Source organism: Sinocyclocheilus grahami, unplaced genomic scaffold, assembly GCF_001515645.1.
Source record: "Sinocyclocheilus grahami isolate Dianchi unplaced genomic scaffold, SAMN03320097.WGS_v1.1 scaffold493.1, whole genome shotgun sequence".
NCBI lineage: Eukaryota > Metazoa > Chordata > Actinopteri > Cypriniformes > Cyprinidae > Sinocyclocheilus > Sinocyclocheilus grahami.
In genome coordinates, this window is record NW_015505672.1 from 852,363 (window position 1) to 877,453 (window position 25,091).

Sequence of the window (25,091 nt, forward strand, 5' to 3'; positions counted from 1 at the left end):
AATGATCCGATTGCAGCTGTTCTCGAGTCGACAACTCACTGATTCAAATTAACCATTTAGTGCGAGTCTTCAGTGAATTCACAAGTAAGAACCGGGAGATCTTGTGAGCGCACGCGTCTGATGCTGTTAAAAGTAAGTTACTAATGTCGAATTTTAGTATTAATTATTGTAACTGAAAACATATTTAGGCCAAAGCTGTCAGTTGTTTGTGGACTAAATCTGCTGTAAAGGGTGATCTGGTTAAGCCCACTGAAATGCTTGAATGCAGACACATCAACATCAGAGTCTCTATGTTTTAGGTCAAAAATCATTAACATAACACAGATTAAATCAAATAACTCAAGCACGTTCATCTTCCCCGCTGCTGTAAAGTTAGCAGTTTTACTAAAATGCTATGCATTTAGCTCTATGTGACGTCTGTTTTTATATTGTTTGTCAGCACACATAGCCTAAGTTACTATGTATCTGGATCAACTAGCCGAGTAGACAAATATAAATCCATAACCATGCTGAAAATAATGTTAGCTGATGCTAACTGTCTAGCTAACGATCTTGCTGGTGCTAAATTGAGGTAATTTTTTTATCAATAAAGTCCCAATATATGTATTCAACCACCTAGATAGATTACATCTGAGGGAAAAAGAAAGGATGTGATGTTCAGAACATGGTAACTACAGTAATTATCAAAGTGGGAAGTGATGCCCTCTGGGGGCATTTGGCCAGGGGTGTTTTTACACCACAGACAAGGTTTGAGAAGAACAAAATCATTATGAAAATCTAATTATATTTTGCTTATTATATTCATTATTTCCTTATTGGTTATTTTGAGAAAATCCCAGGTATTTTGAGCAGTAGGATTATAAAAAAAATATGCTAGTATAAAATTAAATGATAAAAGTAGCCTATATAAAACTTGCAAAATAAACATTCATCTATCAGTACTTTTTACTTAAGTACATAAAAAATCAAGTACTTTTGTACTTTCACTCGAGTAAAATTGAAAACTGAGTACTTTTACTGGAGTAATATTGTATTATACGGATCTGTACTTTTACTCAAGTACTTGATTTGTGTACTTCGTCCACCACTGGAAAATACTGTCACAATGATTGATGTACAGTGAATTTAATGGACATAGTAAGCTGAAAAAGAAGTGCAGTGACTTTACAGTTTGTATTTGAAGATTTCATCATGTAAAAAAAAAAAACTATAAGTACGGGCGTCAAAATGTCTGATATAGATTCGATGTTTGCTAGTGCATGATAACATCCTTCCTCTGAAAGAGGATGTTTGTAGCGTCAGGGCGGAAGGGTGTGACACCGACTTGATCCTCTCTGTGAGTAACCCTCCATTTCATACTTTGCCTGTTGAATAGTTGTCAGTGGAGAAATATGTAGATGTAATTCTGGCATCTACCAGCAGGGGCTAAATGTTGAAGTTAATCAAACCATTGAAGCCACACAGCAATTAGCCTTAGCTAATTATGGTTCTGTCTGTGAACTCTTCCACCACCATTTTTGCTCCCTCTATAATCTATTCAATTAAAACCAACAGACTGCTGGAGGACTTCAAGAGGAATACCACAGTCATGGGACATTTGTTTCAACAGATACATTTCTGTGAGTAATTAAAGAAACATTCTCAACATAAGCAGCATGGTTGATCACAATCACTAATACAACTTACCCATGTAAATATCCCACATACCCATGTTTGTTAACCCTGGGTGGGCAAAAAAAATTATACATTATCTAGCCGTTTACTTTAGAAGGAGATTCAAGCATATTAAATTATATGTATCATTTAAAATAAACACACACACACACACACACACACACACACACACACACACACGTACAGTAATATCTATGGTGTCAAAATCTGTAGGGCTCATGTTACAGGCCTCATAGAATTCCTGCTTCATTCTGGCTCTTAGGATAAGTGGGAATGTAGTTATGTCAACAGACGTGTCTTTAACGGACATCTGACAGCACATACATGGCACAAAAAGAGTCATTTGGGAATTCTGGAAAAGGAAACAACTTTAAGACCATGCCTAAATCAAGGAGGCCTTTAACACCTGGAAAAAGCTGTCTGTTAGCATTCCCATTCATCTCAAAGGCAGCTGCTCGGCTGACACAGGACATCCAGAAATATGCAGTTTAAAAATCAAGATTGCCCATATCTGAGCTATAATGTCACACAGGCAGCAGACAGAGAAGAAAATCCAGTCGGAAAAAGTCAGTTTCACACTTTCTAAGAATGGTTCACTGGTAAAATATCTACTATAATGCAATAAAACATATACTACCATTCAAGATTGTAATCTTTAAGACTTTTTAAATGTTTTTGAAAGAAGTCTCTTATGCTGACCAATGCATTTATTTGATCAAAAATACAGTAAAACAGTATTGTGAAATATTATTACAATTTAAAAGAACTGTTCTATTTTAATAATATATATATATGCAATTTATTTTCATTTTCAAATGTAAAAACAGTTTTTGCTGCTAAATGTGTGGAAGCGATGATACACTACCATTCAAAAGTTTGGGGTAAGTATGTTTCAGCAGTGACTCAATGAATTGATCAACTTTGAGTGTAATAGTCAGAATCCACATTTTTATTTATTTATCTATTTTTATAAATTAGTGGAGAAAAGATGCTCTTTGCAGCCAGATGGTAGTATGGGCCTCAACCAGCCAAATTTTGAACTAAAACAGGTTCTCTGAGTAGCAGTTTTTTCTGTACAGGTTAAAACTAATCAAGAACAAATGCTTTGAAACAATATTACAGTCATAATCTAATTCTCAAATCCCATAACATATACAGTGGTGTGAAAAAGTGTTGGCCCCCTTCCTGATTTCTTATTTTTTTGCATGTTTGTCACACTTTAATGTTTCAGATCATCAAACCAATTTAAAAATTAGTCAAAGATAACACAAGTGAACACAACATGCAGTTTTTAAATGAAGGTTTTTATTATTAAGGGAAAACAAAATACAAAACTATATGGCCCTGTGTGAAAAATTGTTTGCCCCCTAAACCTAATAATTGGTTGGGCCACCCTTAGCAGCAACAACTGCAATCAAGCATTTGCGATAACTTGCAATGAGTCTGTTACAGCACTGTGGAGGAATTTTGGTCCACTCATCTATGCAGAATTGTTGTAATTCAGCCACATTGGAGGGTTTTCGAGCATTAACCGCCTTTTTAAGGGCATGCCACAGCATCTCAATAGGATTCAGGTCAGGACTTTGACTAGGCCACTCCAAAGTCTTCATTTTGTTTTTCTTCAGCCATTCAGAGGTGGACTTGCTGGTGTGTTTTGGATCATTGTCCTGCTGCAGAACCCAAGTTCGCTTCAGCTTGAGGTCACGAACAGATGGCCGGACATTCTCCTTCAGGAGTTTTTGGTAAACAGCAGAATTCATGGTTCTATTTACCACAGCAAGTCTTCCACGTCCTGAAGCAGCAAAACAGCCCCAGACCATCACACTACCACCACCATATTTTACTGTTGGTATGATGTTCTTTTTCTGAAATGCAGTGTTACTTTTACGCCAGACGTAATGGGACACACACCTTCCAAAAAGTTCAACTTTTGTCTCGTCAGTCCACAGAGTATTTTCCCAAAAGTCTTAGGGATCATCAAGATGTTTTCTGTCAAAACTGAGACGAGCCTTTATGTTCTTTTTGCTCAGCAGCTGTTTTCGATGTCTTGGAACTCCATGCAGACCATTTTTGCCCAGTCTCTTTCTTATGGTGGAGTCATGAACACTGACCTTAACTGAGGCAAGTGAGGCCTGCAGTTCTTTGGATGTTGTTGTGGGGTCTTTTGTGACCTCTTGGATGAGTCGTCGCTGTGCTCTTGGGGTAATTTTGGTCGGCCGACCACTCCTGGGAAGGTTCTCCACTGTTCCAAGTTTTTGACATTTATGAATAATGGCACTGTGGTTCGCTGGAGTCCCAAAGCTTTAGAAATGGCTTTATAACCTTTTCCAGACTGATAGATCTCAATTACTTTCTTTCTCATCTGTTTCTGAATTTCGTTGGATCTCGGCATGATGTCTAGCTTTTGAGGATCTTTTGGTCTACTTCACTTTGTCAGGCAGGTCCTATTTAAGAGATTTCTTGATTGCGAACAGGTGTGGCAGTAATCAGGCCTGGGTGTGGCTAGAGAAATTGAACTCAGGTGTGATAAACCACAGTTTTAACAGGGGGGGCAAACACTTCTTCACACAGTGCCATGTAGTTTTGGATTTAGTTTTCCCTTAATAATAAAAACCTTCATTTAAAAACGGCATGTTGTGTTTACTTGTGTTATCTTTGACTAATATTTAAATTTGTTTGATGATCTGAAACATTAAAGTGTGACAAAAATGCAAAGAAATAAGAAATCGGGAAGGGGGCCAACACTTTTTCACACCACTGTATGTTCAGTTTTAGATAATGATGTCTGAACTGGAGGTCCTTAATTAGTCAGCCAGTGGTATGTTAATCTTTGTATCTGCAGAACGCATTGATATCTCCAGTTTTGTAGATGCAGTGAGAAGTGATGTGCTGGAGATACATTCCTCTGTTGATAAGAGATGTGTTTTGAGGTTTCTTTAACACAACAATCGAGGCCTGTTTGGGGTAGCTGGTCTCAGATCAGTGCACGATGAAGTGTTGAGAGTGAGATGCTTAGCATATCAAGCCACACTCATGTCACGAACCGCTAGCAGACGAGAGAGCCGCTGACTTAAGAACAGGCTAATCTTCTCAGCCTCCTGGCAACAAGTCTTATCACTAGCAAATGTTAGATGGAAAGAGTGAAAGGACGAAAGACACAAAGAAGAGTCAGAGCAAGCAAACATGCCACAGGGGGTTGTATTTTCCAGGCGTTTGCTCACAGATCTACAGAGATTAATGATAAAGTCAAGGATCTCGGGTTTTACTTTTCACGTGTTCTCACTTGGGGAATGTCTTTGAGCCAAAATCAGGAAACTCCAACATAATAAGAAATGTGTTGTGAGTAGAGCGTTCAAAAACATTTCCATTTAATGCTTATCCCGCATTATTACAGAAATCTTTTGTTCTTGCAGAAAATACGTCCATCACCTCTGATGCTTCAAGAAAATCTCCTTAATAATAAGTTGTAATAATAAATAAGTTGTAGTAATAAGTCTTAATAACTTGAAAAAATAATGAAAGCATAAGTTATGAAAACCTTTCGACTTTTTCTGTTTTATTAAACAATGAATGAATTGTAATTAAGGATGTAACAACATTAAAATTCAATTATTTTCTGCCCATTAACCATGTTTTTAACATTATTTCTGTATTAAAGTGAAAGTAAATTTAGGAATCACAACATTATTATGTATAGTATGAAACATAAATTATAATATATTGTAATAATATAACAAATTAAGATTGCACCAAAATATTTTTTGTCTTTTTAATATTTAGTCCTTTATGGAGACAAAGGCAATTTAAATGTGAAAATAGAGAAAATTAACATGCACAATTAAATATCCAATACGGGCTGCTACAGAATAAAACTCAAAATATCAGATAATAGACAAAATAGTACACATATACGCTGACATCCATAATTGTAGTAGACATACGCTGCATTCATAATTGTACATATTTTGTTAAAGAAAGCAACTACATTTAGGTAAAAAAATATTAACCAGCACTGCATAGCAATGAGTGAAAAAAAACACACTCAAAACATCTTAGTAGCCTCATAGCAACACCCTGGCAATATCTGTAATAATTATTTTTCTGCCTCACACACACAATATCGGATGAAGGCGGAAAGTGACTACATTTAAGTAAAAAAACTACACACACACTCAAAACCAGTGCTGTGTAGTAACTGATTGCATGTAATCTAAATTCTGTAATCATAATTCCAAAAATTAAGTACTTGTGATTCGAATATAATACATTTTGAAATACTTGTAATTAGACTACAGTTACTTTTTTCTGGATTAATTTGGGTCAGAGTTAGAGGCCAAAAGAATCTGGGTAATATGGGGAATTTGTGAAATAGCCCAACATCATTATTTGTTATTTATTTTAGTGTCTGGATCATTGAAAGCCGCAGCTGTTGTCAGACTAACCTCTGGAAGAATAAGAGGAGTCCTGCTGGCACTGCACTAATGAGCCTCTGTGTGCATGTCTAAATGCCTGTTACTCTGCATGTTTGTGCATACAAATGTTTATTTTCGTGCCTCACACACACACACACACACACACACACACACACACAGAGAGAGAGAGAGTCAAAGAAACACACAAGGGGTCAGAAGTCAGCCGGCTAATGTATCTTCCATGTGGCATCGGAACAGGAATTGAAATATTCCAGACTATGACTGTGTGGAATTCTGGATGAAAGAGGGGCAACATTGCCGGGATGCTTCCCAAGTTGCTCTGCTCAGACTTGTTTGGGCATCTGTTGTGCTTTGAATATGTAAAAAAGACATGCAGATAAACATCAGTGCAGATAGAGAAAGGCTAAAAGTGGCGTATCAGAAGAGCAAAGGCAAAATCTGCTCTGTTCAAGACCACCACTGAGGGAATCCATTGCATCAGGTCCAAATACCCACAAGGCAACTTCTCGCCGTCTAGAAATAAACACTATTAAATGTAAATAGACAGAATAGCAAACTGTTGACACAAGTATTTCAATTAACAACCAAAGAGCAAACATGCTAAATCTAACCGTTTTAACCACAGTCACAGCTTGTTTGAATATTGAAAAGTCAACCGTGGGTGTAATGCAAGGATATTTACGAGTCATTAAACAGACTATATATAGTCTAAATGTCCTGTCCGTGTTTTAGGGTTAGTTCTTGTGAAGGGGTTGCCTTAGAAAAATAAGGGACGCTCTCTTTTCTATAAATCACATATGCATTTGAGATTGATTCCTGCAGCTAAAAAAAACAAACACTCCTTGACTGAATTGCTGAAATGCATTTGAGATGCAATCACTTTGATTTCAGCTTAATGACATACTACTTCACTGCATCAGTTTTAAAAATAATAATAATATTAATATCATACTGAATTTAGCTTTAGCATTCTTAATTTAGCTTCAAATTTTCTTCCATGTACAGTAGATAGTTTTATATTATGGAAATAGTTTTATATTATGGAAATAAATAAAATGTTTTAAGCTTTATGTGTAAAGCTTCTTTTTATAATGAAAAAATTAGTCCTTGGGATGCTAATGGGATGATTCTGTATTCTACACTCTTAAAAATAAAGATTACAAGAGAGGGTTTTCATATTGATGCAACAGAATAATCATTTTGGGTTCCCTAAAGAACTTTTGTTAAAGTACCATTTTTTGTGAAGAAGTGTGAAGAATATTTTAATAATTTAAAGAACCTTTTCTATTCTAAAGAAACTTTTGTACAATGGAAATGTTCCATGGATGTCAAAAGTTCTTCATGCAACCATATGCCAATAAAGAATCTTTATTTTTACAAGTGTAAGGAATGCTTGGCAACCCTATCGGTGTGCGTTTGCGTTAAAAGTAAGTGTTTGTGTCAGTGTGCATTTGCAGTCACCCAGCTGCCCGATAGCATGCAGGGATGCGAATGTGTGAGGATTAGAGAGTGGATCTTATCTTATGCACAGGGGCACGATTCTGCTTTTGTTCCATGCCAGACCCCCTTCTCGCCCACCTGGGCTGGACCTCCTGAAGCTTGGACGACCGCCACGTGTTAGACTTCACTGGTTTGGAACCGCTGCGGCATCTCTGGTTTAAACTGAGGAAGCAAGGGGGGAAAAATACTCTCTTTCATATCTCAAAGCACCAAGACAGAATTACGCACCAAGCCAGCACACACACTAAAGCCACATCTCCACATGATCAAACAGATGACTGATTGCACAGGCCTCAGGGGAACGAGAGAAAGGGGGGATAAAGAATGAAATGGGTGGTGGTTTTCCAAAGAAGCTTTGCACCTCTATGACATCAAATCTGTGTGTAAGAGTGTGCGACAAAGAAGGCAGCGAGACAGAAAGGTTTTGATTAGAGAGCTGTTTGTGGTTTTGGGTGCACGGGTGTGTTAGATTGGAAGCTGCCGCCATTATATGGAAAGCAATGTGAAGGGAAAAGTCAGAAAGAGAACGGAAAAAGGAACAAGTCAGAGAATATGTCCATAAATGTGTGTAGAAACTAAACAGGTCCTGTGGGGGGCGGTGTAACCATATCTTGGGAATATGATGTAAAACTTATCATCTTCTTTCATGTGAGCTAAATTGCAGTTTCTTCCTAATACAATGAATGATTAAAGGTGAAGTATGTAATTTGGCGCCACTATTGTTACCAAACTAAATTGCAGCAATAATGATTGTTTTTAAACAGGTTTCCCAAACACTCTGTCTCCCATTGGTTGGGCAAACAGATTCATGCTAATGGTTGAGTTGCATTTTTAGGCGTGCCTTGGTATTCAATCCAAAAGAGCAATGTTTTAATAGTGCCAAAGGCACTTGTTAGGAGTTTTAATTTGGTTTTGCATATTATTTTGGGATAGAAGAACATATTTGATCATCTTTAACTATTTGTTATTTATAAGTGCTGAAAATAACAATAAACTGTATTAAATAACTATATGAATAAACTGAAATAACTCAATTCCACAATGGAAATGTGAAACACTGAGTTTGTGCAGCTTGTCTGGCAATTAAACACTGGATTTTACCATCACAGCAAACCACAAGTGGTGAAACTCAGCAACATGGTCTGGCACTCCTCAGGGTTATGTCCGCAGTCTAACTCTGTTCTCACTCGTCACTTCTTTACTGCAACAAACACATTACTAAATGAATGACTGATCGACACAGCAGTCACAAACAGTTATGAGTCTGTGGCCAAATATGACATCACAGAAGGCTTAACAAGAATTCAGATTCAGAGTTAATGAGTTCACATGCCAGTTCTTATGCAAAAAGATTTTGGGTTTAGTGAGTTACAGATTTAATTTACCTTACCTAGCCCATAAAAACACTAATCAGGCCAATTTCTATGCATCTCTGAATCCAAACATATAAGTTCATTATTCAACTTAAACTCGTAACACAGAATCCAAACCCGAATCCAAAATAGTGAGTCATAAACTCTTCAAAAGTGTTGGGTAGGTTACTCAAAAAAAGTAATCCACTACAAATGACTAATTACTACTTTAAAATTGCAAATTAATTACATTACTGCATTTAAAAAGTAATCAGATTACTAATTACTTTCGAGTTTACTTTTCAAGTTATCAAACCTAAAAAATACACTACAAAGTGAAACTCATAGTTCTTTCAGTAATTTAATATTGTCGGAAAAATTACGTAAGTATCAAAAAAAGCAACTTGCATTTTTTTCCTGTTAACAGTGAAAAGAACTTAAAATGTTCCGTAATTTTTTATCGTACAGTTAAGAGTAATGCATCATTTGAAACTGTAAATGGTTTACTTTTATTTGTGCACACTCACAATATAAAAAAATATTGTGCTTTTGTAAAATAAAGAAAACAAACAGGGTGTGCTTTCAGCCATCTCAGTCTCCGCAAATTTCTTTCTGAAACGCGCCACAAAAATGAACCAAAATTCAGCGAATGAATAAAATCTTTTCAAAAACAAATATTCTCTGATAAAGTAATCCACATGAAACCACCGCGAGGTCTAGTTTTACCCGTCTGAGCTCATTATCTGTAATGTGATCACGCCCACGTGCAGCGCGCGCTATTCATACTCCTATCATCCACGTGAGATGCGTGAACATGTAAATGCCCACATCACCTCCGTAAACAAAGCCTGAAGATTCATCAAGTTTAGCAAGGATACTTTTAGTTTCTGGAAGAAGACGTGCTGAGAGGAATAAGCTTTGTGTTTACCTCAGAAGAAGAACGCGATGCAACGCGTGACTTGATCCAGCGGAGGAGATCATTCTGATGAGCAAGTCATTTATTCTTACTTATTTTAGTAAAAGTAGTGTTATCGTGACGTGCATTTTACTAGTTGGACTTTTCCCAAAATATAAGGTCAGACTAATATATGTGAAATCAAGTGCAACATGCTTGATCCAGCAGAGGAGATCATTCTGATGAGCAAGTCATTTATTCTTACTTATTTTAGTGTTATCGTGACGTGCATTTTACTAGTTGGACTTTTCCCAAAATATAAGGTCAGACTAATATATGTGAAATCAAGTGCAACATTTTTAAATATGATAGGCAACCTTTCATTGCATCTAAATGCTGTACAACTCATCTGCATTTTTGCTTGCATTCTCCGGTGATTCATTAAAGGGCATACTGACGCACAAATCATGATTTTAAAATGGATTTAGCCTATTTCATATTTTTTTTCTTAACACTGCATGTGTAACTTAAGTAACTAATTTTATTGACATTAGTAACTGTAATCAAATTACATACATTTAAAATGTAACGCATTACATTACTGCATTATCAGGAAATGTAATTAGAATACAGTAGCACGTTACTGTATAATGCGTAATACCGAACTCTGCTCTTCAATGCATTGGCTGCAGCATCGAAGCACAAAGTGCCAGTTTCAAGGCGCTCTCACCAGCACATTAAACACCATTAATGTCTGACTAAGCTTGTACTCATATTTTACCTTACATGCATGAAATCTATTTAATATATCATTAGAGTAGATATGTTATATTATTTATAGCTGGTATTTTTAATGCTATCTAGGGTCATATGTCATATATTTACAAATTTATTTTGTTGGACTGTACATCCACTGTGTAATCTCTATTGTATTGCATTTATAAGTTATAATTTCAATATACATAAACGTTTTTTTCTCAGATGGCACTGTACCATGGCTTTTTAACACCAACTATGCCCATGTTATATGTGCATATGAGGTAAAAGAGAGAAAAGATTGAAAGCATTACAAAGTTTTGTAGGAAACCTTCTGCTTACTTTGCATCTGTCAAACTGTGTTTATATATAGGTGTGTGTGTGTTTGATTAACACATTTATGTTTAATCTAATTTTGCGGGCAGGTTTCTCAACTTGCTAGCTTTGATTGTGCCCTTTTGCACCTTACCCTGAGTGCTCCCCAGAGGGTTAATGCTGGGAGGTTACACGTTCCCTCCTCTTTTCTCTCCCTCCCTCCCTCTCACACTCCCGCTCCACTCTCTTGCTCCTCTCAGCTGAGCAACCCAAAGGTTCAACATCACCAGAGAGAGCACAGAATCAACAAGGGACGGACTTTCAAGTACCTTCAAGAAAGGAGATCTTGCACACTCAATGAGTCCTACCATGAATGGAAAACTTCACGTTTGAAGATGAAACTTGGATTAAGTGGATTAAATTTATCTGCATAACTGATAATATCTCATCTGACACGCTCTCATTGACGCGAACATCCAGGAGAGGAGCATTTCCAAAGCTTTTTCTTTTTAACCCTACATATATTTTAAAGTGATTTGGAGACTGTAAGTACCTGATCATGGCTGAGGAGAGACTTATTCACAGGTTGAAGACAACTTGGATGGTATTTCTCATGCAAGGTTCGTTAACTTATTGTCTTTTACCCTCTTTCTCTCTGACATTCTAAATTAAGCAAATGGTTTTACCCATTTCAAGACACTATTTAAAATACTGGTAATTATTTTATAAAAAAAATAAATCATGAAACTGCATAATTATACACCTGATACTTTTGAATCATAAAATGTTTTTTATATTGTGATGCCAGTAAAAAAGCTTTTTATTCTCTAGTTCTTTAGAAAACAAACTGGTCCTGGTTATTTTGAATGTCTCTCTTATCTGACACATGTCTTGGAGCCTTTACTAATGAGTTAATGATATAAATCAGGTTTGTTAAATAAGCGAGACATGCTAAATGTGCAGTGCTTCAGAAAGGGGACTGAGAACCACTGTTGTAAAGAAACCAAATATGCTTATCTGAAAAAGCTACAATGCAATTGCATTAACTTGATTAATCCAAAAGCGCCATAGCAACTAAAAAAATACAGCCAAAAATATAAGAAAAGTGTTCTTTGCTGAACCTGAAGAACCTATATTTTTATCATATTGGTACAGCCTAGATCTGGAAATGTCACAGATCCAAACAGGCAAAACTATCATAAATCAGAAACATATGATTACGCTTTATGGCTAATCTAAATGAACGAATCGTATGTGTTATGGTATTAGTGTAAATGCAAATAATCAAAAATATGAAATATGAGAATCTTAAGTATAAGCTTAAAGTATAGCTTAAGAATGGCTTATTGTTAATGTGTGAAAGTATAAGAGCTGCCAAGCAAAACCCATATATTATCGAGACCAAAATGTCTGAGCATTTTCTACTGTATCAAAGTATTTTACTGCGTTTATTTTTCCGTCTGGATTTCACAAGAGTAATTAGGATCTAAAGGATTACAAACAACTCTCAAGGAAAGGTTCAGCTAAAGTTTTGGAGCTTTAATTAACCTTAATAAAACATGACAAAACTAAATTTGTCCTTAAATTGTTAAAAGAAACACATGCAACTCATGCTTACACCCTTTCTGAATACTTAAGAATGCTAAATGCTTCTGGTTTGCATGCAAAAGGTCTAATCAAAATATGAATTTAGAATGAAAATGTTGAAATTCACAATTTTGAAGCCCATAAAAAAATAAAGTTCTTTGCAGCACCTTCTTGTCAACTACTGTATTTTCGCTGTGTATGGTCTACAAAGTTCTTTGGAGATGAAAAATGTTCTTAATGTTACATTTATAGGTTCTTCAGTTTCTGGTTTCTTTAAAGCACAACACAGATGGTTTTCTAAAAAAATAAAAGTCAGTTCAGGAACTTTAAAAGGTTCTCAGAATGCATAAGGTTATAACTTTCATTTTTAAGAGTGCACAAGTAACAGAAATTTGGCTTGTTCTTGAAAATCAATCAGGATAAGTTTAAAGAGCTTTAAATATAAATGGCAAAGAGTTTGGCTCGACACTGTGGTCTTACTCTCACCTTTCCCCATGCACTGCTCTTTTCACCTGTCAGTCTCCTCCGCTGGCCCCGGACCCCTGTTTTTGTTCCAGGCTCTTTTAAAGTTAGCAGGGGTGTAGAGGAGACCATTGTTTCCTGTGAAAGCAGATCACAGCCGCGGAACTAATGCCACCATTAAAATAATGATTAGAGTAACAGGCCAAAGCCATTAACGACCCCTTCTGTTCGTATGCCATTTAGTGGCTGTTTTTCTTCTACGCTCTCATTCCTTTCAGTCAGGGATGGTTAGGGTGATGAAGAAAGCAATAGGCTTCTGTTCTCACTATCAGGCCGCCTACAGAATGACAGAGAGGGGGAAAGACTGGCGCAATTACACCCGCCCCCCAAGGACTCATGGCAGTTACCAATGACCTCAGAGGTCAGTATGTGCACATTTATGTGCATGTACTTTATCTTTTCTTACAAAACATGGGCTTCTTTCATAAAACAGCAGAAGTAGATCTGCGAAAATGATTTATATCATGCCCATGTGCTTGAGTAATCTGCCAAAACAGATACTAAATGCAACACTGTATTGTAGTTGGCGGTTACACTTTGTCTACTTTGATTTAAAGTGGAAAATTATTTAACACAAGGTGATTTTACAAGAAGTTATGCCTCAACATTGATTAAAAAAAGCATGAAGACTTTTTCCAGTATTACAAGGAATCGCCACCAAAATTTTGCCAGCTGTTCAGCATTGTCTGTTCGTCTCCATTCCACCATTAAAAAAAATAAAAATGTCTGCTTTGAGATTCATGAGTAATATTCATAAGCAGACGACATGAGAGAAAGCCTGTCAGCCATTTATAGATAAAAGGAGGCCCAGTGCTTGCAATACCAAATTGATTTGGTATGTGGTCAGCAGCGGCTGGATTACTGCATCTATGATTGATTAATGTTGGTGATGTATTAAAAAAAAAAAATAATAATAAAAAATATATATATATATATATATATATATATATATATATATTCAGTTTTCACATTTTAACGTAACATAAGCCCATATACATGATATGTATAATATACAATTCTATTTAAGAGTTTGAGGTCAGTAAGATTTTTTTAATACGTTTATATAGCAGGGATGCATTACATTTATCAAAAGCTACAGTAAAGACATTTATAAAGTTACAAATAACTTCTATTTCAAATAAATTAATTATCAAAAAAATCCTGACAAAATTTGATCACTGTTTCCACAGAAATATTAAGCAACAGAACTGTGTTCAACATTGATAATAATACAAAAGTTTCTTGAGCAGCAAATCAGCTATTAGAATGATTTCTGAAGGATCATGTGACACTGAAGACTGGAGTAATGATGCTGAAAATTAAACTTTGCATCACAGAAATGAATTACATTTTAAAATATATTAAAATAGAAAACTGTTGTTTTAAATTGTAATAATATTTCATAATATCACTGTTTTTACTGTATTTTTGATCAAATAACTGAAGCCTTTGCGAGCATTAGAGACTTCTTCAAAAAACATTTTTTTTTATAAAAAATCATACCATCATACATGGCAAAGTGATATAAGATGATATTATTGAATATCACTGAAATATAGAATTTTTTATTAGGATGCAAATTGGCATGACACATACTGAAGTTAAAGTTAATGTAACATAATCCCACTTATTTTAAGATATAGCGAAAGTTGTGTTAGGCAGATCAAGGGAATTTGAAGGATGTGTATAAGTATTACGGTGTATAAGTATTACTGTATTGTATATGTGCTTGTTGTTCTGTGATTATGCTTACCTGCCAAGGGACTGCGGATGAAAACTTGCCATTGGCTAAATTCGGTACAATGCATGAAATGGAAACATTTATGTTAAAATTGTACATGGTCCCTTTTCAAATAAAATTTTAATAATAATAATAATAATAATTTCATAAGGTTAACTGCATTTGTTCCATAATTTGCTTTAACACTCGATTAATAACCAAATACTAGTTGTTTTTGGTTAGGTTAGCGAGATATTGCGTTAACTAGATGCAAATACCTAACAGAACTTGAAAGAATTACGGTTAAGTTACTCAGGAGTTCTGCTGGTTAGTCACTATCAGTGATGTTGAGTTAACCCTAGGGGTAACCGAGAAACTTTCTCATAATCCCTTATCTAAATAAAAACAACTGCTGGATTAAGCAGGTCTAAAGTTCATGAAAAAACAACAATGCTGCAGAATTATAAGGAAACTGAGTGATGAGAAGGATTCTGGTGAAAAAAACACACATACACCCACCTTTTTATACTTAGATGGAGATATAACTGCTCTGTACACAAATCATATTCACATTGACTTACACGTATCAACAGACAAACATATTCTCCTACTCTTTTCATAAACATATGCACATGAACATAAGCGTTCACACACCTTTGCGGCCCCTATCGCTCATATGCACGCACACACATGCAGTCTCGACTCTATATGAAACTTTACCTTTCTGTAACTGTACTTCATCAGACAAAAAGGGTGTGACAGAGAGAGAGGGAGCGAGGAATCTGAGCTCTATCCAAAGTAAATGAGGTGTAAATGGGCGTTTTTTCATCAGGGAGCCGTTATCAAAGCAGGGGCCAGTGGGAGAGAGAGGCGGACGGTTGGCACAAAGGCAGGTAAACACTGAAATGGGGCCATTTCATGCACTTGGCTGTACTGTAGTATAGTGATGATGGTATTAGATGGTGATAGTATTGTGCTTAGATATATGCAGTGGTTCTGAATCATTACTATATTCATATACGATGATATATACTGTATAGTATGATTCAAAAGTCTGAGAACACTTAGAAAATCTTTTTTTTTTCACTTAAACATGGAAATAAATTAAGGTTTAGTGCCTGTTTTAATTGAAGCAAATACTATACAAGTGGCTTAAATACAATAAAGATATGAAATATTATAATTATTATATAATTCGTAAATCTACATTTTCAGTTTGACTTTTCAAACTATTACTCTAATGTATTAAATGAAAAAATTATTCAAAATAGAATCATTTTCACTTAAGCTAGGTTGCCAACATTTCTCATTTTCATTTTGATTATGCTGAAGTGCTGAATAAACTAAAACTATCAACTAAAGCGTAATAAAAAAAATACACAAACATGTTTTTTTAAAAACATCAACATAAGAATAATAATGATGACAAAAACACAACAAAATTACTTGAATCTTAACTATAAGTAAAATGAAAACAACAAAAAAAGCTGGGTTAAATATAACCCAGTGCTGGGTTAAAAAGGGACAAACCCAGCTATTGGGTTGTTTTGACCCAGCGGTTGGGTTGTTTTGAACAAAACAACCCAATAGATGGGTCAAAACAACACAATAGCTGGGTCAAAACAACCCAACCGCTGGGTCAAAACACCCCAACCGCTGGGTTAAAACAACCCAATAGATGGGTCAAAACAACTCAATAGATGGGTCAAAACAACCCAACCGCTGGGTCAAAACACCCCAACCGCTGGGTTAAAACAACCCAATAGATGGGTCAAAACAACTCAATAGATGGGTCAAAACAACCCAACCGCTGGGTCAAAACACCCCAACCGCTGGGTTAAAACAACCCAATAGATGGGTCAAAACAACTCAATAGATGGGTCAAAACAACCCAACCGCTGGGTCAAAACGATGGGTCAAAACAACCCAATAGCTGGGTTTGTCCCTTTTTAACCCAGCGCTGGGTTATATTTAACCCAACATTTTTTAGAGTGAATAATATATAAAAACAAGGTTTAGAAGTTATAAAATTTAAAATGAAAACTGACAAAACATAAAATTATTTCAAAATATTAACAAAAATGAATTTAATTAATATAATAGTTTATCAATGATATTAAAATAACACTGGTTTGATGTGAATGAAAATGAGGCCTTACAGTCCGTTCAATGTTTTAAGGTTCTTTGGCACATATAATATTCACAACTGGACTTTTTTTGTCCTCTGGAATGGCATGTTTTTAATGTTTTATTGAATGTGCATTCAAAATTGAACTTGCGTCTCTCACAGTCTTATTTTCATTCACGTTATATTAAATAGGCAACGGCAAATGGCAGGAGGAATGGTGGTAGAGAGGAAAGGGGATATTTTATTTTTGGCCACTCTTCAGTAATGACGCATTGGGGGTGAGAGAGAAGCTGTCCAAATTGAAATGACAAATAAAAACAAATACATGAAACCAGTCTGAGGTACTTTTGTTAACCTCACTTCTTCAATAAATCAATGTCTCCAGTGTGTGTGTGTGTGTGTCTCGGGGTGTTGAATGGTTGGAATATTAGAACAGGTAGTTTACTTTGGCCCACACTAAAGGGAATTGCCTGCAAGAAAAGAGACCACACACACATTCTACCACAGCGCCCTCTGCTGCTCAATGTCATGTACTGCCGCTTTGCCTGGGACACACGGGCGCTTCTATGGGAGGAAGAGAGAGTGAGGATCTTGCTGTGATATCCTCACAGAACTTACACCGTGTCTATACTTAGAACTAGTCATATAACGCAACAACACCACAGCGCTCCCATTAACCAATTAAAAGGGCGTTTCACACACACACACACACACACACACATGTTGTGTTTCCATGTTTTTATGGGGACATTCCATAGGCGTAATGGGTTTTATACTGTACAAACTGTATGTGCTATTGCCCTACACCAACCCTACCCCTTACAGGAAACTTTGTGCATTTTTACTTTCTCAAAAAAACTCATTCTGTATGATTTATAAGCTTGTTTCCTCATGGGGACCTCAAAAATGTCCCCACAAGGTCAAAATTTACTAGTATTACTATCCTTGTGGGGACATTTGGTCCCCATAACGTGATAAATACAAGGTACACACATCACACATCACACACACACACACACACACACACACACAAACTCCTGCTTCAGAGGTTTTGCAACAGGCAACCAATCCTAAACCTAAAGAGTGCTTGTCTCATTAAATATTCGTGAGCTTTGAGAGGAGATAAAATGTCGAACAGTGGCAATTTCTGGCAAACGCAAATATATTTTAGAAAATGTCACCGTCTTAAAATCTGACTACCCATAGTAAAGTATTAAAATTTGAAATATGCCATAAACTATGGTTGAAAATGACCCTGGGTTAACCATTTCAATTGTGAAAAGCCCAGAAGCTAGCCTATATAAATGTGTATGTTGTCCAAGTGATCCACATGCAGATAGATAGTAACATAAAACAGGCCTGCATTGAAGAAAAAAGCATACAGGAGAAACTCGGCTTGATTAGAGGCTGCTGAACCATCGAAACAACCATAAACAGGCGGCTGAAAAGCACATGCTAACTCTATCTAACATAGGGTGACCATACGTGCCATTTTCCCAGGACGCGTCCTGGGAAAATGGCACGTATGGTCACCCTATCTAACATTATCACTTTATTGTGATCATGAGCAACAAGTCGGCTTTCACACTGGCTCCATATTGGGGAAAAAAAACTTTAAAAAGCAGAGCCTGGATCCCTCCCAAACAGCATAAGAAAAGAATTCCCTTCTTTAGGGCAAACAGCTAGACCCAGCCTGACATGCAATTATGCAATCAGAGAAATTCTAGGGCTACAGTTAACAAATGGGAATAAAAGCTTTTCTGTTAAGAGCTTCTCTGAGAGCAGGTTTTTATCTGATTTGAAGTTCCATCTAACTGATTTATAAACTTTGTAAGATACCGTTCAGTATTTAATTTTTTTTTGTTTGAAATTTTTCTCTTTTTTTAGCAAGTAACAGTAAAGACATAATGTTACAAAAGATTTCTATTTCAAATAAATTATTCATTAAAGAAATCTTTAAAAAAAAATCACTGTTTTCAACACTGATAAGAATAAGAAATGTTTATTGAGCAGCAAATCAGCATATTAGAATAATTTCTGAAGGATCATGTGACTGAAGACTGGAGTAATGATGCTGAAAATTCAGCTTAGCATCACAGGATTAAATTACATTTTAATATGTATTAAAACAGAGTTATTTTAAATGGTAATGCTATTTCACAATATTAAGTCAAGTCAAGTCACCTTTATTTATATAGCGCTTTTAACAATACAGATTGTGTCAAAGCAACTGAACAGCATTAATTAGGAAAATAGTGTCAATAATGCAAAATGACAATAGTAAACACTCATTTTTCAGTTAAAGACAGTTCATCATTGAATTCAGTGATGTCATCATCCAGCTCAGTTCACTTTAAATAGTATCTGTGCAATCATTTGCAATCAAGTCAACGATATCGCTGGAAATGAAGTGTCCCCAACTAAGCAAGCCAGAGGCGACAGCAGCAAGGAACCAAAACTCCATCGGTGACAGAATGGAGATAAAACCTTGGGAGAAACCAGGCTCAGCCGGGGGGCCAGTTCTCTTCTGACCAGACGAAACCAGCAGTTCAATTTCAGGCTGCAGCAAAGTCACATTGTGCAGAGGACTCATCTGGTTCCTGTGGTCTTGTCCCGGTGGTCACCTATATAAAAAATATGACTGTTTTTAATGTATTTTATCAAATAAATGCAGCCTTGGTGAGCACAAGAGACCTCTTTCAAAAATATTTCAAAAACATACCGTCTCCAAACTTTTGAATGGTAGTGTATATTAAAATCATAATCATTTCTTTATTTTTTTTTATCATTTGTACATCACCGTTTTTTTTGTTTTTTTTTACAGTAATAGAATAATAAAAATGAGAAAATGAGAATTACAAACAATTTACATTTAAAACCTCTCACCTCTAATTCATCATTAAAGTGTTCTGGGGAGAAATGCACTTAATTGTTATGAAAATAAACTGCCACAGTGCAACAATAATTGTCCTAAAACAGGCTTCATGATTTGAGGGTGAAATGAGAATTGTACATGTAATTCAACCTGTTTGTATTTGGAATAATTATTTGACATTTGGCACAGGAGTAAAGGAAGTCCCAAATAAAGCTGTTTCTCTCCATCCCACACTTCTCTTAGGAGCAAGTTGTTTTTGTGTCCATGTACAGTAAAACACTTCTCAGCATGCAACTTTGCAAAGTTCTCCCTCTGCTAATCAGGTTTACTACACCATATATCTGCAATGTTCGTACTCAAGGACAGCTCTGTGGTGAGGCCAACGGCAAGGAGATTTACCGATCAAACAAAGATGCCCAGTGCCATGTAGACAAATCTCACTCCTCATGAGCTGGAACCATGTTTGCTCTTCTGACTGTTTAAAAAAATTGTCAAAAATTGTTGTTTTCATTGGCCAGCGCGTCATATCCCTTCCCATTCCCTTGAAGATGGTGTCTGATTGAAGTGACATGCTAAACCTCTGGCCTCGCGTCCCTCACCACAAATCATGGTCAGAGCAGGATTGGGATCTATATATTGCTCTAATAGATCTCATCACATTTCATTACATGGAAAATTACAGAAATGCAAAATCCTTCAACCACTTCCAGTTCAGCAGAATCCTATTTATGGACCGTAAAAGACCATGAAGTGGAGGTACCAAAGCTTTTTGAAGAGGTTTTTTTTAAAGGTTTAATTTATTTGGAAATGTGGCAACAGAGTCATGAAAAGAGATTAGCACATTATTTCAAACTTAGACCTTCTGGAACAATTTCAGTGAAGCCTTTTGGATTTAATATATTGGCAACTCTTACAAGCAACAGCAATCCACATAAACTGTTAATTAGGACTAGCCTAAAGTTTATGAACACTTTAAGGAAATATTTTTATTAAAAACATTAACATACAGAAACTTTTTAGGATTTAAATGATATATTTTTAATACAAATATTTATACATATGTGTACTGTAATTCACTAACTTCAATGATGAAAAGAAAACAAACACTTACCCAAAAATGAAAATTTGCTGAAAATTTACTCAACCTCAGACCATTCAAGATGTAGATGAGTTTGTTTCTTTATTTAACAGCTCTTTGGACTATCATTCTGACGGCACCCATTCACTGCAAGGGATTCATGGAATGCAAGTGATGGAATGCTAAATTTCTCCATATTTCTTCAGATGAAGAAACAAACTAATCTACATCTAGGATGACCTGAGGGTGATTTTTGGGTTAATTATTTTTTAAGTCCTAAAGCAAGAGTCAAATCCTAAACCACACTTTCATATAAACTATGAGCTTATGTGTAGGCAGAAATGCAATGTCTGTGATAACACGCATACAGAATGATAATTTCCCTGTCTCTCCTCAGTTTTGTGTGTGAGGGGCATTAAGCTGTGGGAAGTGCCCACTGCCCCGCTCGTACCCCATGCCAACCTCAGCACAAGACTGTTTTGGGAGCCACAGTGCCAGACTCAGCTACGCCATCTACAGAACGAAGCAAGAATCACAGCCACCATACCACCCAAACTGGAGGGCAACTGGGTGTCAAGCAGGTAAGAGACAACTAGAAACCCTTTTCTACTTTTAAAGTCAACATGAATTCAAATTTGACCCAATTTATGTTTCAACGCAAAATCCTGGTCTTATTGTGAACGATTCATCAGTGCACATCAGTGTTGAGAAACCTACTCTGAAACTAAAGCTTGTGAAGCAACAAGCCAAGCGTAATTTAAAGTAGTTCAGTCATTTTGTCTCATTGAATATCCTTCACTTGAAAATGTATCACATTATGAAAGTAAAATGGTTTGCAACTGCCATTTTGGCTAACTTTCTAACTTTAAATATTGTTCTTCTCTTCTCAGATGTGAAGTGCGACCTGGTCCAGAATTCCTCACTCGATCCTACACATTTTACCAAAGCCCCACACGTCTCTTCAGGGCCCTCCAGCACTACTACTCTGACAGCGAGTGCCACATCCCAACCTACTCGCTTGTGATCATGGGTAAATTGCGGCTACGCCAGGCCTCGTGGATCACCCATGGAGCCACTGAAGCAGAGCACCACCTCCATGAAGTAGGAATGGTCATTCACAGCCAGAAGGCCGTTCATCATCTCGCTACCCGCCTGCCCTCTTCCTGCCTGGGGCTCAAAGCTGGAGGACACCTGGTGCCTCATCGCTTCTATGAACTCTTCAATGCCAAAGCAGAGAAAGACTGCCTGGGTGCTCTTGGGTTATCCATGATGGAACTGGAGTTGTTGCGGGTGGAGACCCATCACCATCCTCACAGCAGGCCGGCTCAGGAGATGTTTTTAGGGGATGTGCACACAGACTGGAATGAAAGGGTGCACCACAGACCGACTGGTTACCAAGAGCCTCTGCAAAATGCTATGGTGAGAGTTAAGACTACAGTATTTTTTTGCTTAAAAACTGCTTAGGATAAAATGCTGACCATATTCAATTACTACACTCTTAAAAATAAAGGTTCTAAAAGGGGGATTTCACAGCAATGCCATAGAACAGGGGTGCCCAATCCTGTTCCAAGAGATCTACCTAGCTACCTGCAGAGTGCAGTTTCAACACCTGTCTGTAATTATCGAGTGCTACTGAAGATCTTAATGAGTTGGTTCAGTTGTGTTTGAAGTGAACAGGGTTGGAACTGAACTTTGCAGGAAGGTTGATCTCCAGGAACAGGATTGGGCACCCTGTCCATAGAAGAACCCTTCTGGGTTCCTAAAAGAACCTTTCAGTGAGCACACGGTTAAAAATAAAGGTTCCTTATTTGCATCTATGGTTCCATGAAGAACCTTTATCATCCATGCACTCTTAAAAATAAAGGCTCCAAAAGGAGGTTTTCACAGTGATGCCATAGAAGAACCATATTTGGTTCCTCAAAGAACCTTTTAGTGAACAGCTCTTAAAAGAACATTTTAAAAATCTAAAGAACCTTTTTCTACTATAAAGAACCTTTTGTGAAATTGAAAGGTTCCACAGATGTTAAAATGTTCTTTGTGGAACCATACATTCCAATAAAGAACCTTTATTTTTAAGAGTGTGAAGACTTTCCATTCCACAAAATGTTCTTTATAGTGTTCTTCAATGGAAAGTTCAAAAGAACAGCATTTATTTGAATTTTTTTGTAACATTACAAATGCCTTTACTGTCATTTTTGAGCAATTTAATATGTCCTCTGAACAGTATAATACAATTATAAAATTAACAATATCCTTGTTTTCACTCTCAGCACCACATCCACCCATGCCCAATGTGTGCCCTGGTATACCGATCCTCTGAACAGCATCCACCCATTCTTCCTCAATCCCCTTCCATCCCTCTGGATCTAAATGGAAACTGGGTGAGCCAACGCTGCGAGTCCCGTCCAGCCGTCCTCTTCCTCACTCGCCTTTTTGTTTTCAATGAGGAGCAACGCACTTGGGAGGGCACCTACCAACATTACACCGACCCAATGTGCCGCCAGCCCAGCTTTACACTATTGGCATCAGGTCATTATGCTAAAGTGGGACAGTCCGTTAAAGTACGTGGGGCCACCGAGCTTATCTTCAAGGTGACACAAGCTAAAGTGATCGTGTATGACCAAGCACTATTGTGGGATTTTAATTCAACGCAAAATAGAAGATGTGGTCAGGCGGGTGGATGGGAGACGGGTGTTGAGCAAGACATAACCTGGATGGATGGTTGCGACGCATTGGGGATACGACTTCCACATAAAGAGTACGAGCTGTTTAAGATGGGAGTGGATCATAAAGGGCGCCCCCTATTGTTCAGTGGAGAAAGGCCCACGGATGGATCCAGCCCAGATCGACCTGCAAAAAGGCCAACGTCCTTTCAGACACCAATGGTGCAATGCAGCAAAAGGGTTGGGGTGGAGCCACGCTACAGTTCCTACAGTGATCATTCAACGGGACCCAAGATAAGCTCCGCTAATGCACTGCACTCTTCGTTGATTCTGTTGACCATTCTAAATGCATGGTGCTGGAATATTTATGTTTTCTAAAATATGACGTGCCATTCATGTTCACTGATCAAATTCTGACCCATTTATTACGGGCATTGTACAATCTGATAGACTGGAGGAGGATTGTTCACTTCGGTGCTATAACAAAACGCTTGCTGCAGATGCTCTGAAATATAACACTTTTTTTATCTGAGATTTTCATAAAGCAAAATTTTAATCATATGGTATATCAACATGAATTTTTGATGTCTGTCATTTGAAGCATTGTTATATGTGAACTCCAGAAGAATGCTACATGGAAACCTGATTGTTCTGTAGAAAGTATATTTGCCAACATTCCATCAAGATGAACAGTTGAAGGTCAAGTACTTCAAATACTTACCAGTGTACAACCAGTGGTGTGAGTTTGGGGCGGGACTATCTGTTTGACCGACCAATGGGAAACGGGAGTGTTGAAGGAACCTGTTTGAAAACAACCATTATAATTGCAATTCTTCAGCTTTAAAAAGATATGGGAGATTCAGATGGACATACAGATTCCCTTTTGACTGGGAATAAAGAAAGAAAGATTTCCAAAAACAATACAAACATGCTGGAAGTCAAAATGCCTATTTTTATGATCTTGTATGTCCTGATTATTTGATCTGAAGAGTGTATATGGATTACATTCAACATGAACTACCCTGTATTCTTTCAATATTAAGTTGTTGTCTTCAAGACAAGGAGATGTATAGCTAAATTTGGCCATCTTATACATTTTATGTCGCTTTAATCTTCTAATAATGGTGAGGGTGAACATATTTATTGCTCAATTAAAGTAATTTTGATAAGAAACTCAATGGATGCTTTTTTTAACATTGATTCTCTATTAACATATGTACATATATAGTGCAAAATGTATTGTGTGTGGCTGTATGCACAGTCAGTGAGCTCTTGCACAATGCTTCAATTCACATCCAATGTTGAATACATGTGCAAGACATTTGAACCGAGCTGTCATATGGCTTCCACATTATGCTCGCACTTGCCAATATCTGAAGCGAAAGTTCTGCGTACAATCCACTCCCTCTGTTTATTTGGAAGAACAGGAAGTGTTCAACTCATTCAGTCTTAGTTTAGCAGAGCGTGTGATTTTCTGTTTTTACAGAGTGGAGTGATTCCTTGTTCTGGAGACAATCTTTTGAAGAAGAAGAAGAAAAAAAAAACTATTCCAAGAAGTCCAAATGAACCTGTCAAACATAAAAATGCATGTAT

At 36.8% G+C, this 25,091-nt stretch overlaps 1 protein-coding gene across 1 annotated transcript; it reads left to right on the forward strand.

The window, feature by feature from the left end:
- Positions 1-11,191: 11,191 nt before the first annotated feature.
- Positions 11,192-24,573, forward strand: LOC107554172 (protein APCDD1-like). The gene is made up of 4 exons (XM_016236597.1): positions 11,192-11,545; positions 21,233-21,416; positions 21,726-22,254; positions 23,106-24,573. The coding sequence occupies exons 1-4, from the start codon at positions 11,485-11,487 to the stop codon at positions 23,874-23,876; spliced, it is 1,545 nt and encodes a 514-aa protein (XP_016092083.1). The 5' UTR covers positions 11,192-11,484; the 3' UTR covers positions 23,877-24,573.
- Positions 24,574-25,091: the final 518 nt, after the last annotated feature.

Coding starts and splice junctions, on each gene's coding strand:
- LOC107554172 (XM_016236597.1), top strand. CDS start 11,485: ATGGCTGAGGAGAGACTTATTCACAGGTTGAAGACAACTTGGATGGTA. Junction 21,417..21,725: donor GGCAACTGGGTGTCAAGCAG/GTAAGAGACAAC, acceptor TTCTCTTCTCAG/ATGTGAAGTGCGACCTGGTC. Junction 22,255..23,105: donor AGCCTCTGCAAAATGCTATG/GTGAGAGTTAAG, acceptor TTTCACTCTCAG/CACCACATCCACCCATGCCC.